Source organism: Gorilla gorilla, chromosome 20, assembly GCF_029281585.2.
Source record: "Gorilla gorilla gorilla isolate KB3781 chromosome 20, NHGRI_mGorGor1-v2.1_pri, whole genome shotgun sequence".
Lineage (NCBI taxonomy): Eukaryota > Metazoa > Chordata > Mammalia > Primates > Hominidae > Gorilla > Gorilla gorilla.
In genome coordinates, this window is record NC_073244.2 from 68,905,506 (window position 1) to 68,924,332 (window position 18,827).

Consider the following 18,827-nt stretch of genomic DNA (forward strand, 5'->3'; position numbering starts at 1 on the left):
CACTCCCTCCTTACCAATCCCCTTCAGACTCCGCTGAGGGACTCAGCCCAGCCACTACCTGGAGCAGGACATTTACCAGCCTTACTCTATGATGCCCCTTCCAGCAGGTCCCCAGTGCGGAAAGAGAGATGTTTGCTGTACATTTTACCTTCACAACTTCAGAGCTTTATAACGGAAAGTCTCATTCTAAAGGACTAAGGGAAGATCCTGAGGGGTTTCAAAACCTCATTCAGAATAGTTTCAGACCCATGACCTCAACTGAGCAGATGTCCAGTCCCTTTTAATATTCTCCTCAGTGAAACAGAAAAATACCTCTGCTCTCAAAAGGGCAAGGGAGGAAGTGGACCAATCCCATAGAGAAGAGACAAACAATCCTATTGTAGCTCTCAGAGCACAGCAGACATTAGACATAAACTCCAAAAAGTAAAATTAGAGCTTGATGCTCTCATCTCAAGACTAGTAGACCTGGCCAATAAGGTGTCCAACAACCGGGATAGGGATGACGAACATAAAGAAGACAGAGAGGACAAATGGCAAGCCCACCTACTGGCTGTTGCCCTCAAGTGCCAGCTGGATAACTCACAGGATACCTACCCATAAAGTACCACAGCTGAAGAGAGTGATCCCTGGTCCCCTAACTAACAGAAAGGATCCTAAAGACCTAAGGGCCTAGGACCAAACCAACATGCCCTCTATAAGGGGGAGGATCACTGGAAAAGGGACTGTCTCCTTCATGTCTGAAGGGAGGGGGAAGAGGGTAGGTTCCACCAGGTGCCTCACAGAGGCAGATCGTCCAAGTAGTAAAAATGACAGGTCCTGGGGACTCCTCAATTGGCCCTCCAGGTGTCCGTCCCCCAGGAGCCCAGGCTGACACTGGGCATGAGGAACAAGCCTGTTGACTTCTTGGTCAACACAGGGGGCCACCTACTTGGTTTTGAATACCCCCAAGGATAAAATTACCCACCAAAATTGACTATGGAAACGTGAGGGAAGGCAAAAGATAGCCCCTTTATTGAGCTCCTAAAATATAAACTAGATCAAACGAGATGCACTAAAAGGGATGGCCCCAATGATTAAAAAGCTTAGAAAACAGGGACTTCTGAGGGCCTGTCAATCCCCTTGCAGTACTCCTATCCTCCGTGTTAAGAAATCAAATGGAAAATACCAATTAGTGTAAGATTTAAGGACAATTAATGAGGTCACAGAAAACAGAAACCCAGTGTACCTAATCCTTATACTCTATGGTCCACTCTGCCTCCAAGTTGTACATGGTACTCAATCCTGGATCTAAAAGATGACTTTTTCTGCATTCCACTGGCCACAGACTCTCAGCCTCTCTTCACTTTCAAATGGCAGGATCCTCAGACAGGCAGGAAACAGCAACTGACATTTACTGTGTTGACCCAGGTGTTCAAAAAACTTCCCCAAAATATCTGGAGAGGCCCTAGCCATGAAGCTGGAGGATCTGACCATTTCGAATGGATGGGAGAATGTGACCAAGCATTCCAAAAGCTGAAAACCCAGCTCACGAGGGACCCAGAATTAGCCCTACCTGATTTAAGCAAACCTTTCCATGTTTATGTTCATGAGAGGGGAAGAATTGCCCTAGGAATACATACTCAAAGGTTGGACCCACTGACCTGGGTAATGATCTACTTTTCCAAGCAGCTGGACTCAGTTGCTAAAGGATGGCCACCTTGCCTTTGGTTGGGGATGGCCATAGCCACCCTTTCAAAAGAGACAAAAAAGTTAACTGTCTGGACTCCCCACCATACCCAGACCCTCATAAAAGAAAGGGGGCAGAAGGGCTGTCCCCAGGCAAGGCTCTCCAGTTACAGGTAATGCTTATTGATGACCCCCACATAACTTTGAAGGTGTGTAACAGCTTGAACCCTGCCACCCTCTTTCCATCTGAAGATGGTTACCTATCTCACAACTGCTTAGAGGTGATGGTGAAGTGTACTCCAGTAGCCCAGACCTTAAAAGTGAACCTACTGAAAATGTGGAAGTCCAATGGTTCACTGGTAGGAGCAGCTATCTGCAAGAGGAACAGAGGAGGGCAGATGTGCTATGTTCTCTCCCACTGAAGTTATACAAGCCAGCGCTTTCTTGCCAGGATGCTCTTCACAGAAAGCAGAGCTTGTTGCTCTAACCCAGGCATTAGAGTTTGGGGAAGGGAAGGTCCTCACTGTATACACTGATTCCAGGCACGTGTATTCCATCTTACACCCACATGGGGCTATTTGGAAGGAAAGGGGCAGGTTAAACTCTTAAACAGTTAGTGCCATCATTTTAAGATTATTGGAAGCTGGAAGAAAACCAGCCCACATGGCAATAGTCCGTTGCTGCAGCCACCAGAAGTGGGACATTGAGGTAATTAAAGAAAATAATAAAGCCAACATAGGGTCAAAACAGGCAGCTTTAGGGAAGGTCACATTCCAAATGCCACTTTTGCCTTTCCTCCTGGATCCTGCTCTTTTAACCCCAGTTTTCTCTCAGAAGGAATGGAAAAAGCCCACCAAATGGGGTTATACCAAAAATCCTGACCATCCAGGATGGCTAATAAACCCTCGTGGACAATTTCTTTTCCTAAAAACAGTTGCACTGCAGGCCATTAAAAAGGCTCACTCTAACACCCACTTTGGTGAAGAAATCCTTTATAACTGATTTTGTGAAAGCATGACTGTCCCAAACTTCAGGGAGTCAATCAAAAAGGTGACTGGGACTCATCCCACCTACTATGTTAATAACCCCTGATACCCACCCCACGTGGGGATAGCGGGGGTGAGAGGAACTCAGAGAGGGCTCCTCAGCTGGTCCAGTTCCAAGGTAGACGTCCAGGGGAAGATGAGAAAGTTGATTTCATAGTTATGCCCAGAGGCTTGGGAAACTTTAAGTACCTCCTGATCTTCACTGACACCTTTTCAGGGTGGGTAGAAGCCTTTGCCACCTGCACTGACACTGCACATCAGGTGGCAAAGGTGCTATTAAAGAAAGTTGTCCCAAGAATTGGGCTGCCTCAGTCAATCCAACTGAGGGACCAGCATTCATATCTTCCATTACTGAAGCTACTTCTCAAAGCCTAGAAACAAGATAGCACCCACATGCTACCTGGAGACCGCAGTCTTCAGGTAAGCAATGAGTAGGTGTAGCGATTTCTGTCAAGACTATTATTCCTACCTAATGGTTGAGTATTTCCTCTTCTACATGCTTGACGTACTATGATCTCATGTAACCCTCACAAGGTAGCCTCTGTTGTTATTTCTCCATTTTACAGAAGAGGAAACGGAGACAAGAAAGCTTCAGTAACTTGTCCCACTCAGTATGATTAGAATGGGACAGGCAGAGGGTTAAGATTAGAAGTGTGCATCTAACCTTCTTCAAGGGTGGAAATTTCCAATCAGTTATGTTACAAACATTTATAAAATAGGCATGTTCCAAGAATGGTACAAGTAATGCACTCACTTAAACCTTATAGTAACCCCGTAATGGGGGTACTAACACCAGCCCCATTTTACAGATGAGGAAACTGAGGCACAGAATAGTTAAGGAAATAACCCAAGATTGACAGCTGTTAGTGGCAGAGGCAATATTTGTGACCAGGCAGTTAGACCCCAGAGTCTGGGCTTTCAGCTTCACCAGGCTGGCATTTTCAGCTGCGAGGCATCAGAGTAGACTGGAGGGTTGGGTCTCTGCTCTGTCCCCCTTCCTTTGCAGAACCATCCTTCCTCTGCTCCAGGGTTTTTCAGCCTTGGCTCTACTGACATTTTGGGTCGGTTCATTCTGTGTCCTGGGGGTGGGGACACTGTCGTGTGCATTACAGGGTATTGAGCAGCTTCCACCCATGAGATGCTGGTAGCATCACCCCTTCAGTTGTGACAACCAGAAATGTTTCCAGACATTGCCACATGTCCCCTGGAGGGCAAATCGTTCAATCCCATTTGAGAACCACAGACTTACTCCACAATTTCATTGTTTAACTTTAGGGAGAGTCTGGGACCTTCCACTGGGAAGGGCCAGGCATGCAACTCAGGCTGGGCCAATAAGAGTCCTACATCCCCCAGTTGTGGATTGGTCCTGCAGTAGACATGTGACCCATCATGGACCAATCAAAATATTCCCCAATCCTTCCTTACTTGCTTTATCTAAGTGTCTCCCACTGATTGTTTATTAGTTGCAAGGAGGGAAACCAGAAAGTATTCAGTGGGTAAATCAGGCAACCACCTTGACTGGGTGGATCAAAACTAGCATCACCAGTGATGGCATATGGATCTCTTGTAGGTTAAAACGTGAGGTCCTGAGAGGACACAGAATCACTTATGTGGTATTCCAGGAACGACTGCATAACCTGAATCTAATTCATAGGAAAATGGCCCCCCAAACCCCAAAGTGTGTCAGAGTGTGACTTAGAAACCAAAGAAAGGCTGAGGAGGTTTTCCAGATTAAAGGAGGCTATTTTACAACCGCTAAACACAGGCCTGGTCCTAGCCCTAGAAAGGATACTGTACTGGAGAAAAAAAGAATATTTAAATGGAGGGTATTTAGCAAGTTGATAAAATTGGAATATTGACAGATTTGATAAAAGCACTGTGTCAATATTAAATGTGCAAAGGTTATAATAGTACCTCAGTTATGTAAGAGAAAATTCTTATTCTTAGGTGACACAGACTGAAGTATTCAGAGGTGAGCTTTGTGATGTGTGAGATCTATGCCCAGTGGTTATAAAAATAATGTATTAGGTATATATATAATAGAGTGTGCAAATGACAAAACAAATAGGAGAAATGTTACCAATCAGTGAAGATGGGTGATCTTTGTACTATTCTTGCAACTTTCCCATGAGCTTTAAATTATTTCCCAATATTTGTTTCATTCCTGTAATGAAGAGCCCCCAATTAATAGATGCTTAAATATGACATGTTTATTTCTCATGTAAAAGCCTGGATAGGTAGTCAAGAATCATCAGACATAAGCTCTTATCTCATTACTCTGACATCTACAATACATGGCTTCCCTTTTTTGATCCAAGATGGCTGCTCCAGTTCCTACCATCATTTCTACATTCCAGCCTGTGGGGAAGGGGGAGGAGAGAGTAGAAGGCTGGTTGTGACCTGGAAATCACACATACCTTTACTGTGCTCATCCCATGGACCAGACATTAGTCACATGCCTACTTCTAGCTGCAAGGGAAGCTGAGAAAATATTTACTTCTTCTAAATAGCCACATAACCAGTCAACATTTAGCAAGAACAGGAGAATGTACATTGGGAGATATATTGTTACTGCCTTCCTCCCCGTACATACTGCTGTGGTCTGAATGTTTGTGTCCCCACAAAACTCATGTTGATGTTCAAACCCCAATCCAACAGTACTAAGAGGTGGGGCCTTTAGGAGGTGATTAGGTCATGAATGGGATTAGTGCCCTTATAAAAGATGTGCAAGGGAGCTACCTAGCCTCTTTTGCCATGTGAGGATGCAGCAAGAAGTCATCATCTTTGAAGCAGAAAGCAAGCCCTCATCAGACTCCATATTTGCTGGCACCTTGATCTTGGACTTCCCAGCCTCCAGAACTGTGAGCAGTAAATTTCTGTTGTTTATAAATTCCCCAGTCTAAGATATTTTGTTATGGCAGCCCAAATATACACATACTCTTGGTTCCATGAGGGCAGGGACCATGTCTGATTTGTCCCCCACAGAATGCCAAATGCCCCAAACAGTACCTGACACTTACAAATGGCCCATCAATTATTGAATGAATTAAGGTGGCTTGGGAGTTCAGAGTCAGAGAAATTTTAAGAAGACCTTGCATGGAGATGAGACCTCATGGTTCTTGAATAAAAGGCAAAATGTGGTTATAAACCAAAATGAAAATTGACTTCTTTCCCAGTGATCCCTGAAGACTAATTCAAGATGACAGGCAAATGACCAACATATCCCTTTATGCGCTTCCTCATGATGGGATGAGGGAAGAAACAGAATAAAGAACTTAAATCAGAATTTTTTGAGAAAGTGAGTTCCCATTTGTATCATGTTATGATTATACAGACAGAAACTTTCCATATGTTCAGCTGTGATAGGATAGATTCCCTTGAAAATAAGTCTTCTTGAGTTTGGAATGGTCATCAATATCTCTGATAGGGCAACAACAACAAAAAAACATGTCTAGGCCAGGCACAGTGGCTCACGCCTGTAATCCCAGGATTTTGGGAGGCCAAGGCAAGAAGGTCACTTGAGCCCTGGGCACCATATTGAGATCCTGTCTCTACAAAAAATTAAAAAATTGGCTGGGTGTGGTGGCACCTGCCTGTGATCCCAGCTACACAAGAAGGTGAGGCCAGAGAATCACTCGAGCCCAGGAGGTTGAGGCTGCAGTGAGTTGTGTTTGTGCCACTGCACTTCAGGCTGGGCAACAGAGTGAGACCTTGTCTCAAAAAAAAAAAAAAGAAAATTAAAAAGAAAACACATTTGTGCTAGAATTCTCTGCTTGCAAGTAACTTAAATTTATTCAGGTTAATTTAAGGGGGAAACTGGATCTTATTGGAATAATATTGTGTAGCTTAAAATAGTGAGTAAAGAGTTATCAGTCCTTCTAGTAGGACAGCAATCAAAGAAGACTTGTTAATCTCATTAGGGGGAAATAATAGACTGTCTTTTCTCAGTGTGGCCATAAGAATGACTTGGCTTTGAACACCTTCAATCCATGTATTGCTCTGCTGAAAATTCAAATTCTTGGGTGAGGAAGTCTGACTGGTCTACCCCAAACCACGTAATTATTCCTTTGCTGGCATGAGGGAGGGTCAGGGATGGTGATCAGAAGGAATGGCGTCAGGATAGTCCACCAAAACCATGCAGTGTGCTGTTATTTAACGGATGCTGGGCATACAGAAGAGCTATCCTGGACAATTCACCCTTTGGCTTTGTGGAAGAAACCATGCAATTATCACGGGGAACCTTCTTGAACTACTTTGGTTTGAGAGTAGTCTCCCCAGATTTTTTCTGTACTCCTTGCTGCTGCATATGGTATATAAGTGGTACGAGGCATGCAGTAAGTCAGCAGACATTCCTGAGAGGCTGGTGGGCAGGAAAAGTCAAGTCTAAGCCCAGAATGAATCTCTATTCCATGAGGCCACAAAACTGCCCTTTCTGTGGTTAAAAGGGCTTGGTATGATCAATCAATCTGCTGTCTGGCTGGTGGGGAGATATGGTACCAGTCCTGGCTTCTTCATCACTCCTGCCTTTCTAGGGGAGGAGTGACTTAAACTCGAGAGCTGGCTAGCCTGCAGACAGCGTATGTTCATTGCTCTTCACCCTGCAATGTTCTGATCCCCAACAATTAGTGTTTAGATTCAACATCCACTAATCCTTGAGAGGTTTGTCAAAAAATGGATTAACCATGTAAAAGAAACCCAAGGGCAGGCAGTTCAGCCAGACTCCACAAGGCACTGGGGTGGATGAGGCACCAGGAACCAGGATTCCCTCTGGCTTTATGGCCTATTTCCTTCTAGGCCTGTTTGTTCACAAGTATACCCAGCCCCAACCCATATGACCACCTAGGTAGCCCTCACTCTGAGTCTGACTGGACACGGGGAACCTATGGGCATCAATCAACTGACACCAGGGAGAGGTCAAGTCTAACAGAATAAGCATAGCAGTAGGGAAGTTAGTTACCCCTTCAACTGGGTTGTGGGGTGGAGGAAGGAATTGCCCAAGAGTATAAGGATTGGTCAAACAACCCCTAATGACACCCACTTAATTCCCTTCCTTTACAGCCTCTTGTAACACATTATTTAGGAAATCCATCCTTCAAAAGTCCCAACCCTCCCACCCTGACCTATGCTGATGCCCCTTGTCACAGAATGACCATGGAAGCTGTGACCAAATAGTCAGATGCCACAAGATATAAAGTTCTAAGAACATGAAAGAATGCAGGACTCTGTCAAATCCTAGTTAGAATTAGTGGCAAGTACACTTTTATATCTTAAGAACAAAATCCAATCATGTGACATGAAGGATATTAGACAGGCATGAAGTACACAATCATCTCCTCCTCCGACTTATGGAATCAGGGACACAGCAGCTGCAAATTGGGTATGGTGCTATCCACTGTGGTCGCCAACAGGGTTCCAGTTAGCAAGCTGGTTGAAAAGCTCTGATCATTATGGAATCACAGGCATGTTTAAAAATTACTCTCAGGGACGACAATCTGCTGAATTGCATGGGATGTTTCTGGTGGGGAAGTCAGGTTAAACTATGGTTAATGAACTTGGGGGAAAAACAGTACAGAGATGACCCACTCAGGATAATTACCTTTTAACCTCAAGCAAGAGTCAGGAATAAACACTTGAGATTCTATAACATAGTATCAACACTTTTATTTTAAGCGTTTATTATTGTCTGTGATTTTTTATGTTTGAGACAATCTCACATTTCCAATTAAAAATGCCCACTCAAGTAACTAAGATGTACTTGCGGTCATTATCAACTTTAAAAAAATTGTTGGAACATATGTTTTAGTTTCATAAGGGCAGTTACAAATATGAAATCAAACAGTATTTAAAAATCCCTTAGAAGTAATTGTTGAAATAGATAATACTTAAAAATAGAGTAAGATTTGCAAACCAAACTTTTTAGGCTAAAGGAGGAACTAAGCTTTTGGATTTATAACTCTAACAAAATAACATATTTAAAGCCCCCAAAACAAAACAGACAAAAGAGACTGAGAAATATTTATTTTTAACTTTATTTTTATTGTTGACACTATTACAGATAGATAGAATGACCACAACCATATTAACAAACCAAAAACCTGTGCACAGAAACAAGATGAAGAAAATATATCAAGATGTTAACCACACTCTTTGGATGGTGAAAACATGGGTGAGTTTCTATTCTACATTTCTGTAACTTCAAAGTTTCTATAATGAACACATTTCATATATAATGGAAATATATGTAGTAAAGGTGGACTACCAGAACACTAGAATGATGACCTTTCAAGGAAAACGAAACAAAATAACCATAATCCCACAACAACCACACAACTATTTCTTGTTTTCCATCTTTCTTCCCATCTTTGACATTTATGCATACTTATCACTAACACCCTACTAACCACAGACTAGTGCACAGATCAAGATGTTAACAGTTAATTGTTGTTGGGTTTTGGGAATATGTGTGAATTTTCTTTACTGAATTTCCAAAGTTTTCTATGAGTATGTATTATATTTGTAATGGAAAATACATACATAAAATTTATTACCAAAACACCAAAGATTATTTAAGGAATTTGAGACAAAATATTTAACCAAATTCCCACAATGACAACACTATTTTAGTTATTTTCCACATCTTTTCATTTAAGACTTTATGCACACATATTTAACACTGTTATCACAAGCGTGTGCACTGAAACAAGATAGAGGAAACAGATCAAGATGTTAGCAGTAGTCATTGGGTGTTGGGAATATAGGTAATTTTTAAAAATAATTTACTTTATTTTCTAATTTTTCCTCTGGGTATGTATTATGCACACAATGGAGACATACATAATACACTGTTATCAGGACATTATTATAGGGAACATTTGAAAAAATTAAAGTGAAAGTATTTAACCATAATTCCACAAAGGTAACGTAACAGCTATGTTGAATATACATTTTGACACAGTTATAATCATAAACCTGTGCACAGAAACAAGAATGAACAAGATAGAGGAGAGTATATGTCTTTGGATGGTGGGGATATGATTTTTTTCCTCCACTTTTCTGTATTTTCCAAGTGTGTGATAATGAGTTCAAATTATGTTCACAATGAAAATGTGATCATAAACTTTTTAGTAACACTACCATAAAGAACATTCAAGAAATTTAAGAAAATAATGCTCAACTATAAGCTTACAACAACAACACCACAACAGCTTTTGACTATAAGCATATATATTTTTAAACAGTTATAACTGTAGTATAAATATACTTTCGTGTCCTGCTTTCTCCACTTAATGTTCTGTAAATATATTTCCACGTTGCTACATAACTCGTGATTATCATTTTTAAACAGCTGCATTAAGTGTCCACAGATAGGTTTAAACAATCATTCTCTTGTTTACCATTTGTTACTACCTTTTCACTAGCTGAAGGTTGGAACGGACACCCTGACTTACAGCAAGTTGCTTTCTGAAAAGGGGCTACCACTGCCAACAATGTTAACACCAAGTAATGTACCCACAAAATTCACCCCGACATCAACACTGATTCTCGTTTCAAGAGTCCTTTTCCCATGTAGTACACCTCACTACCCCTCAGCTTTCCCGATGTCCATTCCAACCTCAGGCCTTCCTATGCAGCCAGCCCTCACCTACACCATACCATCAAAAACTCCTTTTCCAAACTGCTCAGGACACCCCACTCAATTCACTCTCAGAAACCTGGCCTTCTACAGTTCTTGCCTCTGGTGTTTTCTTCTGTCTGTCTTCTCTCCCCTCCTAGATCTGGTGATATATTAGGACTCCCTTCTTTGACTCACTCATTTCTGCTTCTTGCTCTCAGCTCTACAATCTTCCTAAACTTTGACACTCCCTGCATCTTTGACATACTTCCAAGCCCTAATCCTGCAGATCCAGAAGAGTAAGATTCAGACACATTTCCCCCAGTGGGTACTTTAATTTTGCTTGTTCAAATGATCTACACTTACATTTTGCAAATCTTTTTTTTAAAATTTTTTAAATTTTATATTTTTTTTCCAGCCAACTCAAGGCCAAAAAAAATTTCTTAATATAGTTATTATGCGAGGGGAGGGGAAGCAAAGGAGCACAGGTAGTCCACAGAATAGGACACAAGAAACCTCAAGCTGTGAGGTCAATTTGTAATTAAAAGAATACTAAGATTAGATGAACACAACACTCAGAAATACTCTAGGAGAGCTGAAAAAGAAGGAACAGATGTTAACAAAACAAATTAAGGCTGCTGGGGAACCTGAGTCCATGTTAAGCTTGGGTTGACTGTAAAGAATTTTTTTTTTTAATGCAAGTTAGACATGGAGTTAGAGGGTCAGATAAATAACGAAGAGAATTAAGTTAGCGATAGAAAGATCTAAGGATACTAGCTCCTGGGCACCTAGGGTGCAAACTGACTTGTGGCAGCATAAGCTGATGCTGCACAGGGGACCCAAGCCATGTTGCTACTTGTCACTTAAGGCAGGAAGCGCACAAAGGAAGTGATGAAAGGTTATTAGCCTGCAACATTATTTACAGCATGAGAGCCTCTCCTATGGTTCTCAACCTTCATTAGGCACTACTGTGATCTAGTGATGGTTGTAACCCATTCTTTAAAGGCAAAGATGTAAGATTTACAGGGAAAAGCTTCGGGTTTTATCAATTCACTATCAACAAACACATATTGAGTTGGTTAAAAAAAAAAAAAAAACCCCAGAACACAAATGTGTAATATTTTTGCATGAGAACCACTTCAACAAACAACATGTGGCAACCAATCAATCTGGGTCACAAAAAGCCAATCCGTATATTGTAAAGCCTTACACAGTATTAGGTTCCAAAGTGTTGGTGCAGATGAAATGGCTGCAGAAAGAAGCTAAAGTACTTCTCTTTTCAAACAGTAAAGAGTAAAAGCCATGTTATCTATCATGCCTACAGCTTCACAAGACTATTTAAGGGTAAGAAACAAAACAATTACTCAAAAAGATATTGACAGGGTTCAAATAATGCACAATAAATCTTTCTCAGGATCTAAGACACTTAAAAATATAATCAAATTTGTTGCTCTCTTCCTCCTCCAAAAAAAAAAATTCAAAGAATACCAGGTAAGGTACCTCTGCAGAGTAAACTGTAACTGTATATCATATTAAATCCAAATATATGTGATCACTGTTCTGTCATAATTTGCTATTTTATATACACCTCATGAAACACTATATATACGTTACACAAGTGTCATTTACAGTTGATTTGGGCAACCTTTGTAGTCTGCAATACTCATAGGGTTTTCTCAATCTGATTACTTGGAAAGGTAAGATGTGTGCTATGGCTTTCCCACATGCAGACACTGACATCTGAAGGGGAAAGCTTAAGACTGTGGAATCTGCACATTCGGTCTCTTTTCAATCTGAGTTTAGAGATGTTAAGTCAGGTGTGTAACACACTAAGGTTAAGTCTCCTACTGACATTATCATGGATTGGTTTGAATTCTCTGTGGTTTGGTAAGGGTCAAGTCCTAGGTGAAGGTTTTCTAACCTTTACCCCATGCCCTCAGCCAGTGTGGGTATTCTGGTGTCTGGCGAGGGACAGGCGGTCATTGAAGAGCTGCCCACAGACGTCACATTTGAAGTACTTCTCATCAGCTTGATTGGCACCACCTGTGCTGGTGCTGGCACGTTCGATGTAGCCTGAGCACTCCCCAAAGGCATCTGCAGGCTCAAATATGATCATGCTGGCATGAGTTTTCAGGTGTTCACCGAATGCTGTGCTGGAAGTGAAGGTTTCTGTGCATTCATGGCAGTCATAGTATGGTTCTTCTACCTGAATCTCTTGATCTTCACCTTCTTCTGGGTCTTCAATTCCCACACCGTCAGGCTCGTCGGCATCTCCCTCTGGCTCTTCAGCTTTTCCCTCTGGCTCTTCAGCTCTTTCTTCTGGGTCTTCAATACCTGCACCATCTGGCTCATCAGCATCCCCATTTGGCTGCTCGGCCTCTCCATTTGGCTGTCCAGCCTCTCCAATGGGCTCTGCAGCCTCTCCATCTGGCCCTTCAGCCTCTCCGTTTGGCTCAGCAGCCTCCACTTCTGGCTCAGCAGCCTCCACTTCTGGCTCGGCAGCCTCCACTTCTGGCTCGGCAGCCTCTACGTTTGAGCCCTGAATCCTCAGAACTACTTGTGGAACATGGACATTGGCTTCAACTTCCTGGGCTGCTGCTGCTGCAGCTGCTGCTGCTTCATCTTCTTCTTCTTCTTCTTCCAGATGAAGCTCCTTATGTTTAGTGAGGACTGTGCTATGAATAAAGGACTTACCACAATCCTTGCATTCATAGAATGGTATAGCTCCTTTGAGGGGCTCAGTAAGAAATGAGGTGTGAGTATAGGAGGACCCGTACTCATAGGGCTCATTCTTATGAACAGTTACGTGATCTGCAAGTTCTGCTGGGTTGACGAAAGATTCTCCACAGACTGCACATTCAAAGAGTCTCTCTTCGGTCTGACTTCTCTGAAACTCAGTGAGGGCTAAGCCTGGAATGATAGCTTCCTCAACCATCTGGCTCTGCTCCAGTAAATCATCTTCCCTGTGAAGTCTCATATGCTCATTAAGGGCAGAGCTATGAATGAAGCCTTGTCCACACAAAAGGCATCGAATGGCCGACCCAGCAAGAGCAGGATTCCTCTCTGCAGCACGATTCCTCCGTGGCTTCATGGGCAAGAGGGCAATAAAACCATCATCACACCCCTTCATGGAATACAACTGGTCTTGTTCGTGGATTCTCTGATGCTCAAAAAGGAATGAGCTATGAATAAAAGATTCCCCACACTTTGGACATTCATACAGCTGCTCTCCAGTGTAATCTCTCTGATACTCGCTGATGGAATGGGTGTGAATTACAGAATGTGTGTACTCCCGACTGTCAACCAGGCACTTCCTGCTGTGGACTTTCTGATGGTCTGTGAGGTCTGTGAGATCCACAAAGCCCAGGCCACAGTCCTCACATTCATAGATTTTGTCATCAGGGTCATCCTTCTGAGGGTCTTCCATGTCTGAGCTTTGAATGACAGGGTCTTCAATTGTCTCTTGACCATGGGTCTCCTCGCTGTGGGTCTCCTCCCCATCAGTATTCTTGCCTTGAGACTCCTCGCCATGAGACTTCTCTTGGTCATAGATTTTCTGGTTTGTGTTGAGGTCTTCGCTGGTAGCAAAAAATTGTCTGAACTCCTTACATTTGTTCCGCGCTTGCTCTTTAGCATACTGCTCTTGGGCATAACTTGTTTGAGGGTCAGTAGGGGCCAAGCTGCGAATGACAGACCATTCATAGTTTCTGCTTCCAGAGGGCTTCTCTCTATCATGAATCTTCTGGTGCTCAGTGAGGTCAGAGCTATGAGCAAAGCACTCCCCACACTCCTGACATTCATAGAGCATCCCTCGAGGGCGAAATGTTTGTTCACCAAAAGGCAGAGAGTGAATTACAGAGGTCTCATTGCTCCTATGCTCAATGTATTTCTTTTTAGCACGAGCCTTCTGGTATTCACGGACATTTGAGCTGGGAACAGAGAATTCGCCATCCTTCTTAAACTCACCAGATCCCTCTCCAGGAACACTTTTCTGAGGTTTGGCACGGGATACACTCTGTATGACAGAGTCTTCATAGTTGCGATTCTTACTGCCCCCTTCACAAGGGTTCTCTCTGGCAGGAATCTTCTGTCGCTTATCATTAAGGTCTGAGATATAAATGGAGGATTCTCCCTTCTCATTAGATTCCACCAATTCATTTCCATTGTGACTTCTTGGAGGTTTGGAAGCCACTAAGCTATGGATAACAGACCTACTGTATTCCCTTCCTTCAGAGGTGTTCCCTCCAGCACGAACTCTCTGATGGTTGATAGCATCGAAGCTCTGAATGGTAGACTCTGCCATTACTTTTGGTTTACTGGGCCCTGCTACACTGTGACTTTTCTGAGCTTCCACAGAGGCTAAGCTATGAATAACAGACCTCTCATATGATTTTGCCTCATAGACATTTTCCTTAGTGGGAATCTTCTGGTTTTCATAGGGGTTAGAGCTAATGGTGAATGCCTTTTCGTCCTCATCACTTTCAAGAGGTCTTGTTATAGTATGACTCTTCTGAGATTCAGTGAATGGCCCACTATGAATGACAGATTTCTCATACCCTCTGCCTTCAAAGAGGTTCTTTCGAGAATGAATTTTCTGATGCTCACTGAGCTCTGAGCTTTGCATAAAGGCATCCCGGCCATCTGTAAAGTCATAGAGCTTCTCCTTATTGTAAGTTTTCTGACGCCTTTTAAGGGACTGACCAGGAATAAAGGTTTCCTCACACACTTTACCCTTGTTTTCAAATGGGTTCCCTCTAGTATGGATTTTCTGATGTTCTTTCAGGGATGAGCTATGAAGGAAAGTCTCCCCACACACCTTACATTCGTACATTTTCTCTTTACCATACATTTTCTGAAACTCATTAAGGGCTGGGCTGGGCCTAAAGGTTTCCCCGCGCTCACGTTCACGTTCATGTTCACGCTCATTATCTTTGTCATCCCCAAAGTGGATTTTCTGGTGCTCAATCAGGGCAGAACTATGAAGGAAGGTTTCCTTACACACCCTGCACTCGTAGAATTTGTCTTTGCCATATATTTTCTGAAGCTCACTAAAGGTGGGGCTAGGCATGAAGGCTTCCTCACATTCCTGATTCTTACATTCCACAAGATAACCTCTAGCATGAATCTTCCGATGTTCAGCCAAGGCGGCACTCTTATTGAAGGTCTCTCCACAGTCCTTACATTCAAAACGTTTCCCTCCAACCTGACTTTTCTGAACTTCACTGACAGCCACACTGTGAATAAAGGACTCACCATACTCATAGAGGTTCTCTCTAGTATGCATGATCTGGTGCTCAACAAATTCTGAGATGACACTGAACGACCTCCCACACTCATCACATACATATGGCATTGCCCCAAAATCAATTGGCTGTGACTCGGTAAAGGAGGGGGAGCTGAGGCTGCTCAGGCTGCTCATGCTCATGGCTTTTCTCATCTCACTACCACATTCAAAGGGCTTCTTCCTGGGACAGCCTTTTTGATCGTGAATCGAGCCCTTCCCATCTGTGTCAAAATGATAGCGCCTCTTTCTTTCAAGAACTCTCTTTCTGGAAACAAGGGTTGAATTAAACCTAAAGCCTCCCCTAAATGCATTCCCTTCATAAACCCGCTGCTGGATCACTGACTCCCTCTTGTTCAATGAAATGTCCTTCCAGTTATCATCTGACATTCTGGGGAATCTCTGTGACCGGTCGCTTGACTCCCTTGCTCTTCCCGATTTGGAACTGCGTGACACATCCTTGATGAATTTTTCCATTATCACTCCGTGGGAAGATTCATCTTCACAAATCCCCCGCCGGTGGGTTGATTTTTTGGCTTCAGGCATAGTTTTTAGACCTGGAAAGAAACCCCAAATGTAAATACTCCCTAGTCCCCATAAGAAGGACAGTGGGACTTGGAGGGGTGCACCCTTCTGTGATGTTTAGGAATGCAAAGTGTAGAAGTTCCTTGATAGCATCTCACTGGTTGTGTGGCTCCTCTGTGGGATGTGCCTCCTGCTTACCTCGACTGGTGCTTGGGTAGGCACTTCTCTTGGATCTTGATGAGTGGCCCTGCGTCATGTGGGAGTGGCCATCGTCTTCAGCAAGCTGCACTCCTGGTCACAAGGACAATATGATGCCTCAAATTCAAGTTGAGGACCAAGACTCATCACCATAAATTGATCTTCATCTTTCACTGAGCCACTAAATATGAGGTGGCCCACATCTGATTCCTTGGATGTCAGAAGACATTTGCTGTCTCATTTCCCTACTATCTATTCCCTAATCCATTCTAATCTACATGTAATTCTTCTGACTCCACTCAGAAATGTGTACAAAGACCCCACATGTTCCTGAAATCAGTGCATTGTCTTTTAGTCTTCACCTTCTTGTAACCACTTTTTAAGTCCTCTTTTCCACTGGCCTTCTTCCTCTTACCTCGCGACTGCTCTTCCTCCACCCACTCCCTTGAGGCCCCATGGCCTTATAGACCTGCAGCACAGCCAACTGCCCACCACCAACTTGGGCTAGATGTCTTCCAGGAAAGTCCACATGGGAACTCAGGATCCCATCCTGAATGTCTACTTAAAAACCTCCAGTGCTACCACTCTGGAAAAAAGTATCAACTCTTGTGGCAAGAAGCATCTCCCTGCTTGTCCCCACCCTGTACAATGTATCTTTACCCAAAGCCAGAGGCATTTCTTAAAAACACAAATTTTATCATTTACTCTCTCATTTGAAATCTTTCAAAGATTTCTTATTACCCTTGAAGTCCAAATATATTAATGTGGACTCTAACATCCAGCTTAAAAAGGAGCAAGATGACAAAATGCTCCAATGACTGGACTGGGAGTGACTGAGAGAAGCAGCTGCTTACCGAGGGAGAGCAGCTTCCTGTAGTTTTCCATGTTGTCCTGGATTGTGTTGTGAGGTTTCCTGTCCTCAGCGAGGTCCACCACATTTTGGTATGATTCAGCATCCTAAAACAGCAAACACAGACCTCTCAATGGAGTCTGTCCCCACCGATGTTCAAAGACAGAATAATGTTGGCGACATGGGAGTTACATATATGAAGTTATATAGGAAGTGCTCACGGTATTGGGGTTCTCAGTGATCCAAGTCAAGTGTTACTAGGGACCTACGTCGTACCTACCTTGGTGCTACACTCTGAGGCAGATCCCAAAGACGCATGACACATATTCCTTGCCCTCATGCAGCTTATAATTTGGTTGGAGAGAAAAGACTCATGAAACAATTAGAGAACAATAAACAATAAATTGGGGTACAGATAGTAAGTGCTAAATGGGTTTTGTAGAGGGACAGTTCAGGGTGGGCCTGAACAGTGTGCAAAGGTTTGTGGAGGGCAGGCGGGGCCTTAAGTGGTGGGTGAGATTATGACACATATAGAGAGGGATTGGTGGGAAAACTTAGACTAAATATCAAACAGGCACAGAGTACTCAGGGAACAGAAAGAAGACACACACATTCAGGAAGACATCTGGTCAGGATGTGACTTAAACCTCCCTCCCGGTTTCTCCATGGCATAGCATGGCTACATTGAGGGAGTCTCCAGTTTGCACAATTTCCAAATCACCCAGGAATAACTGTAAGCCCTGAGGGCATTTTTATAATTGCCTTTTCTGTCTTAATGGATATTTACCTAAAAAGGAATTTTAAAATTCCTCACATTACTGAGGAGAACCTTCTACCAGGATTCTAAAGGACCTTTGCTTATTGCCAGAGGGCCGACTAGAACTGGTTTCAGGGAGTCATGGTCCCAGGAAGAATGGCACTGAGGCTGGAGAGAGACTTGAGAAGGGAGATGGTGCTGTGGGAAGCCCACAGGCTTTGGAGCTGGACAGAGATCTGGGTCAAAGGAGGATTGCACCAATTATGAGCTATGCAGACTTGGGAACGGAAATCTTTTTGAACCTTTCTTTCAGGTTCTTCACCTGTAAAATGGGGAGAAGAGTATCTATCTGCTTTGCAATACTGTGGGTGAGGATTTTCTGCAGTGTGATGTCTTGCTTAAATATTAAGAAAAATTATGTAAAGGAAATACAAATGTCTTGATATTAAATCTACCATAGTTCTATTGCTGGGAAGAGGCATGGAGCAACATGAAAAATGTAGCAAAAAAAAGAGGACTTGCTGAATAAGCAAAGACAAAGAGGTACGGGTATCTGGGTTAAAGAGGGAAGCCTTATCCATGCACTACCTGTGTCCTGCCACAAAAAAGCAGAAACAACAAAAACCAAGTAGGGCAAGGAAACACAGCAGAGCTTCACAGATAAAATTCTTTTTTCACATGAAAGAAAAAGCACACTTTGATTGGAAATTAAAATCTAGGCCAGTGGGCAGCCCTAAATTGGTTGTTCGCTTTGTGTTTGTAATCAACAATGACATCTTAATGCATACAAACTGCAATCAAGTTCAATGGAAAAGATGCTGTTCTGAAAACAATGCTAGTATGGCTCAATGTAGTTTTCACAACATGATCTATACATGTGAACAATTAAGAGA

The 18,827-nt window shown here is 42.9% G+C and overlaps 1 protein-coding gene across 37 annotated transcripts in view; it reads right to left on the reverse strand.

The window, feature by feature from the left end:
- Positions 1-18,827, reverse strand: part of LOC101133547 (paternally-expressed gene 3 protein-like) — a 92,423-nt gene that overhangs the window by 29,215 nt on the left and 44,381 nt on the right. For 23 of the 37 annotated variants that reach the window (XM_063701686.1, XM_063701689.1, XM_019015568.3 and 20 more), the window contains 3 exons: positions 17,182-17,284; positions 16,328-16,420; positions 8,723-16,161 (listed from right to left, as the gene is read on the reverse strand). In XM_063701686.1, coding sequence (XP_063557756.1) covers positions 12,260-16,161; positions 16,328-16,420; positions 17,182-17,284 — 4,098 coding nt within the window. In that variant the 3' untranslated portion in view covers positions 8,723-12,259. Of the gene's footprint in view, positions 1-8,722; positions 16,162-16,327; positions 16,421-17,181; positions 17,285-18,827 lie in introns of those variants that run through there. The other 14 variants (XM_063701687.1, XM_055370693.1, XM_055370692.1 and 11 more) reach the window with 2 other exon arrangements.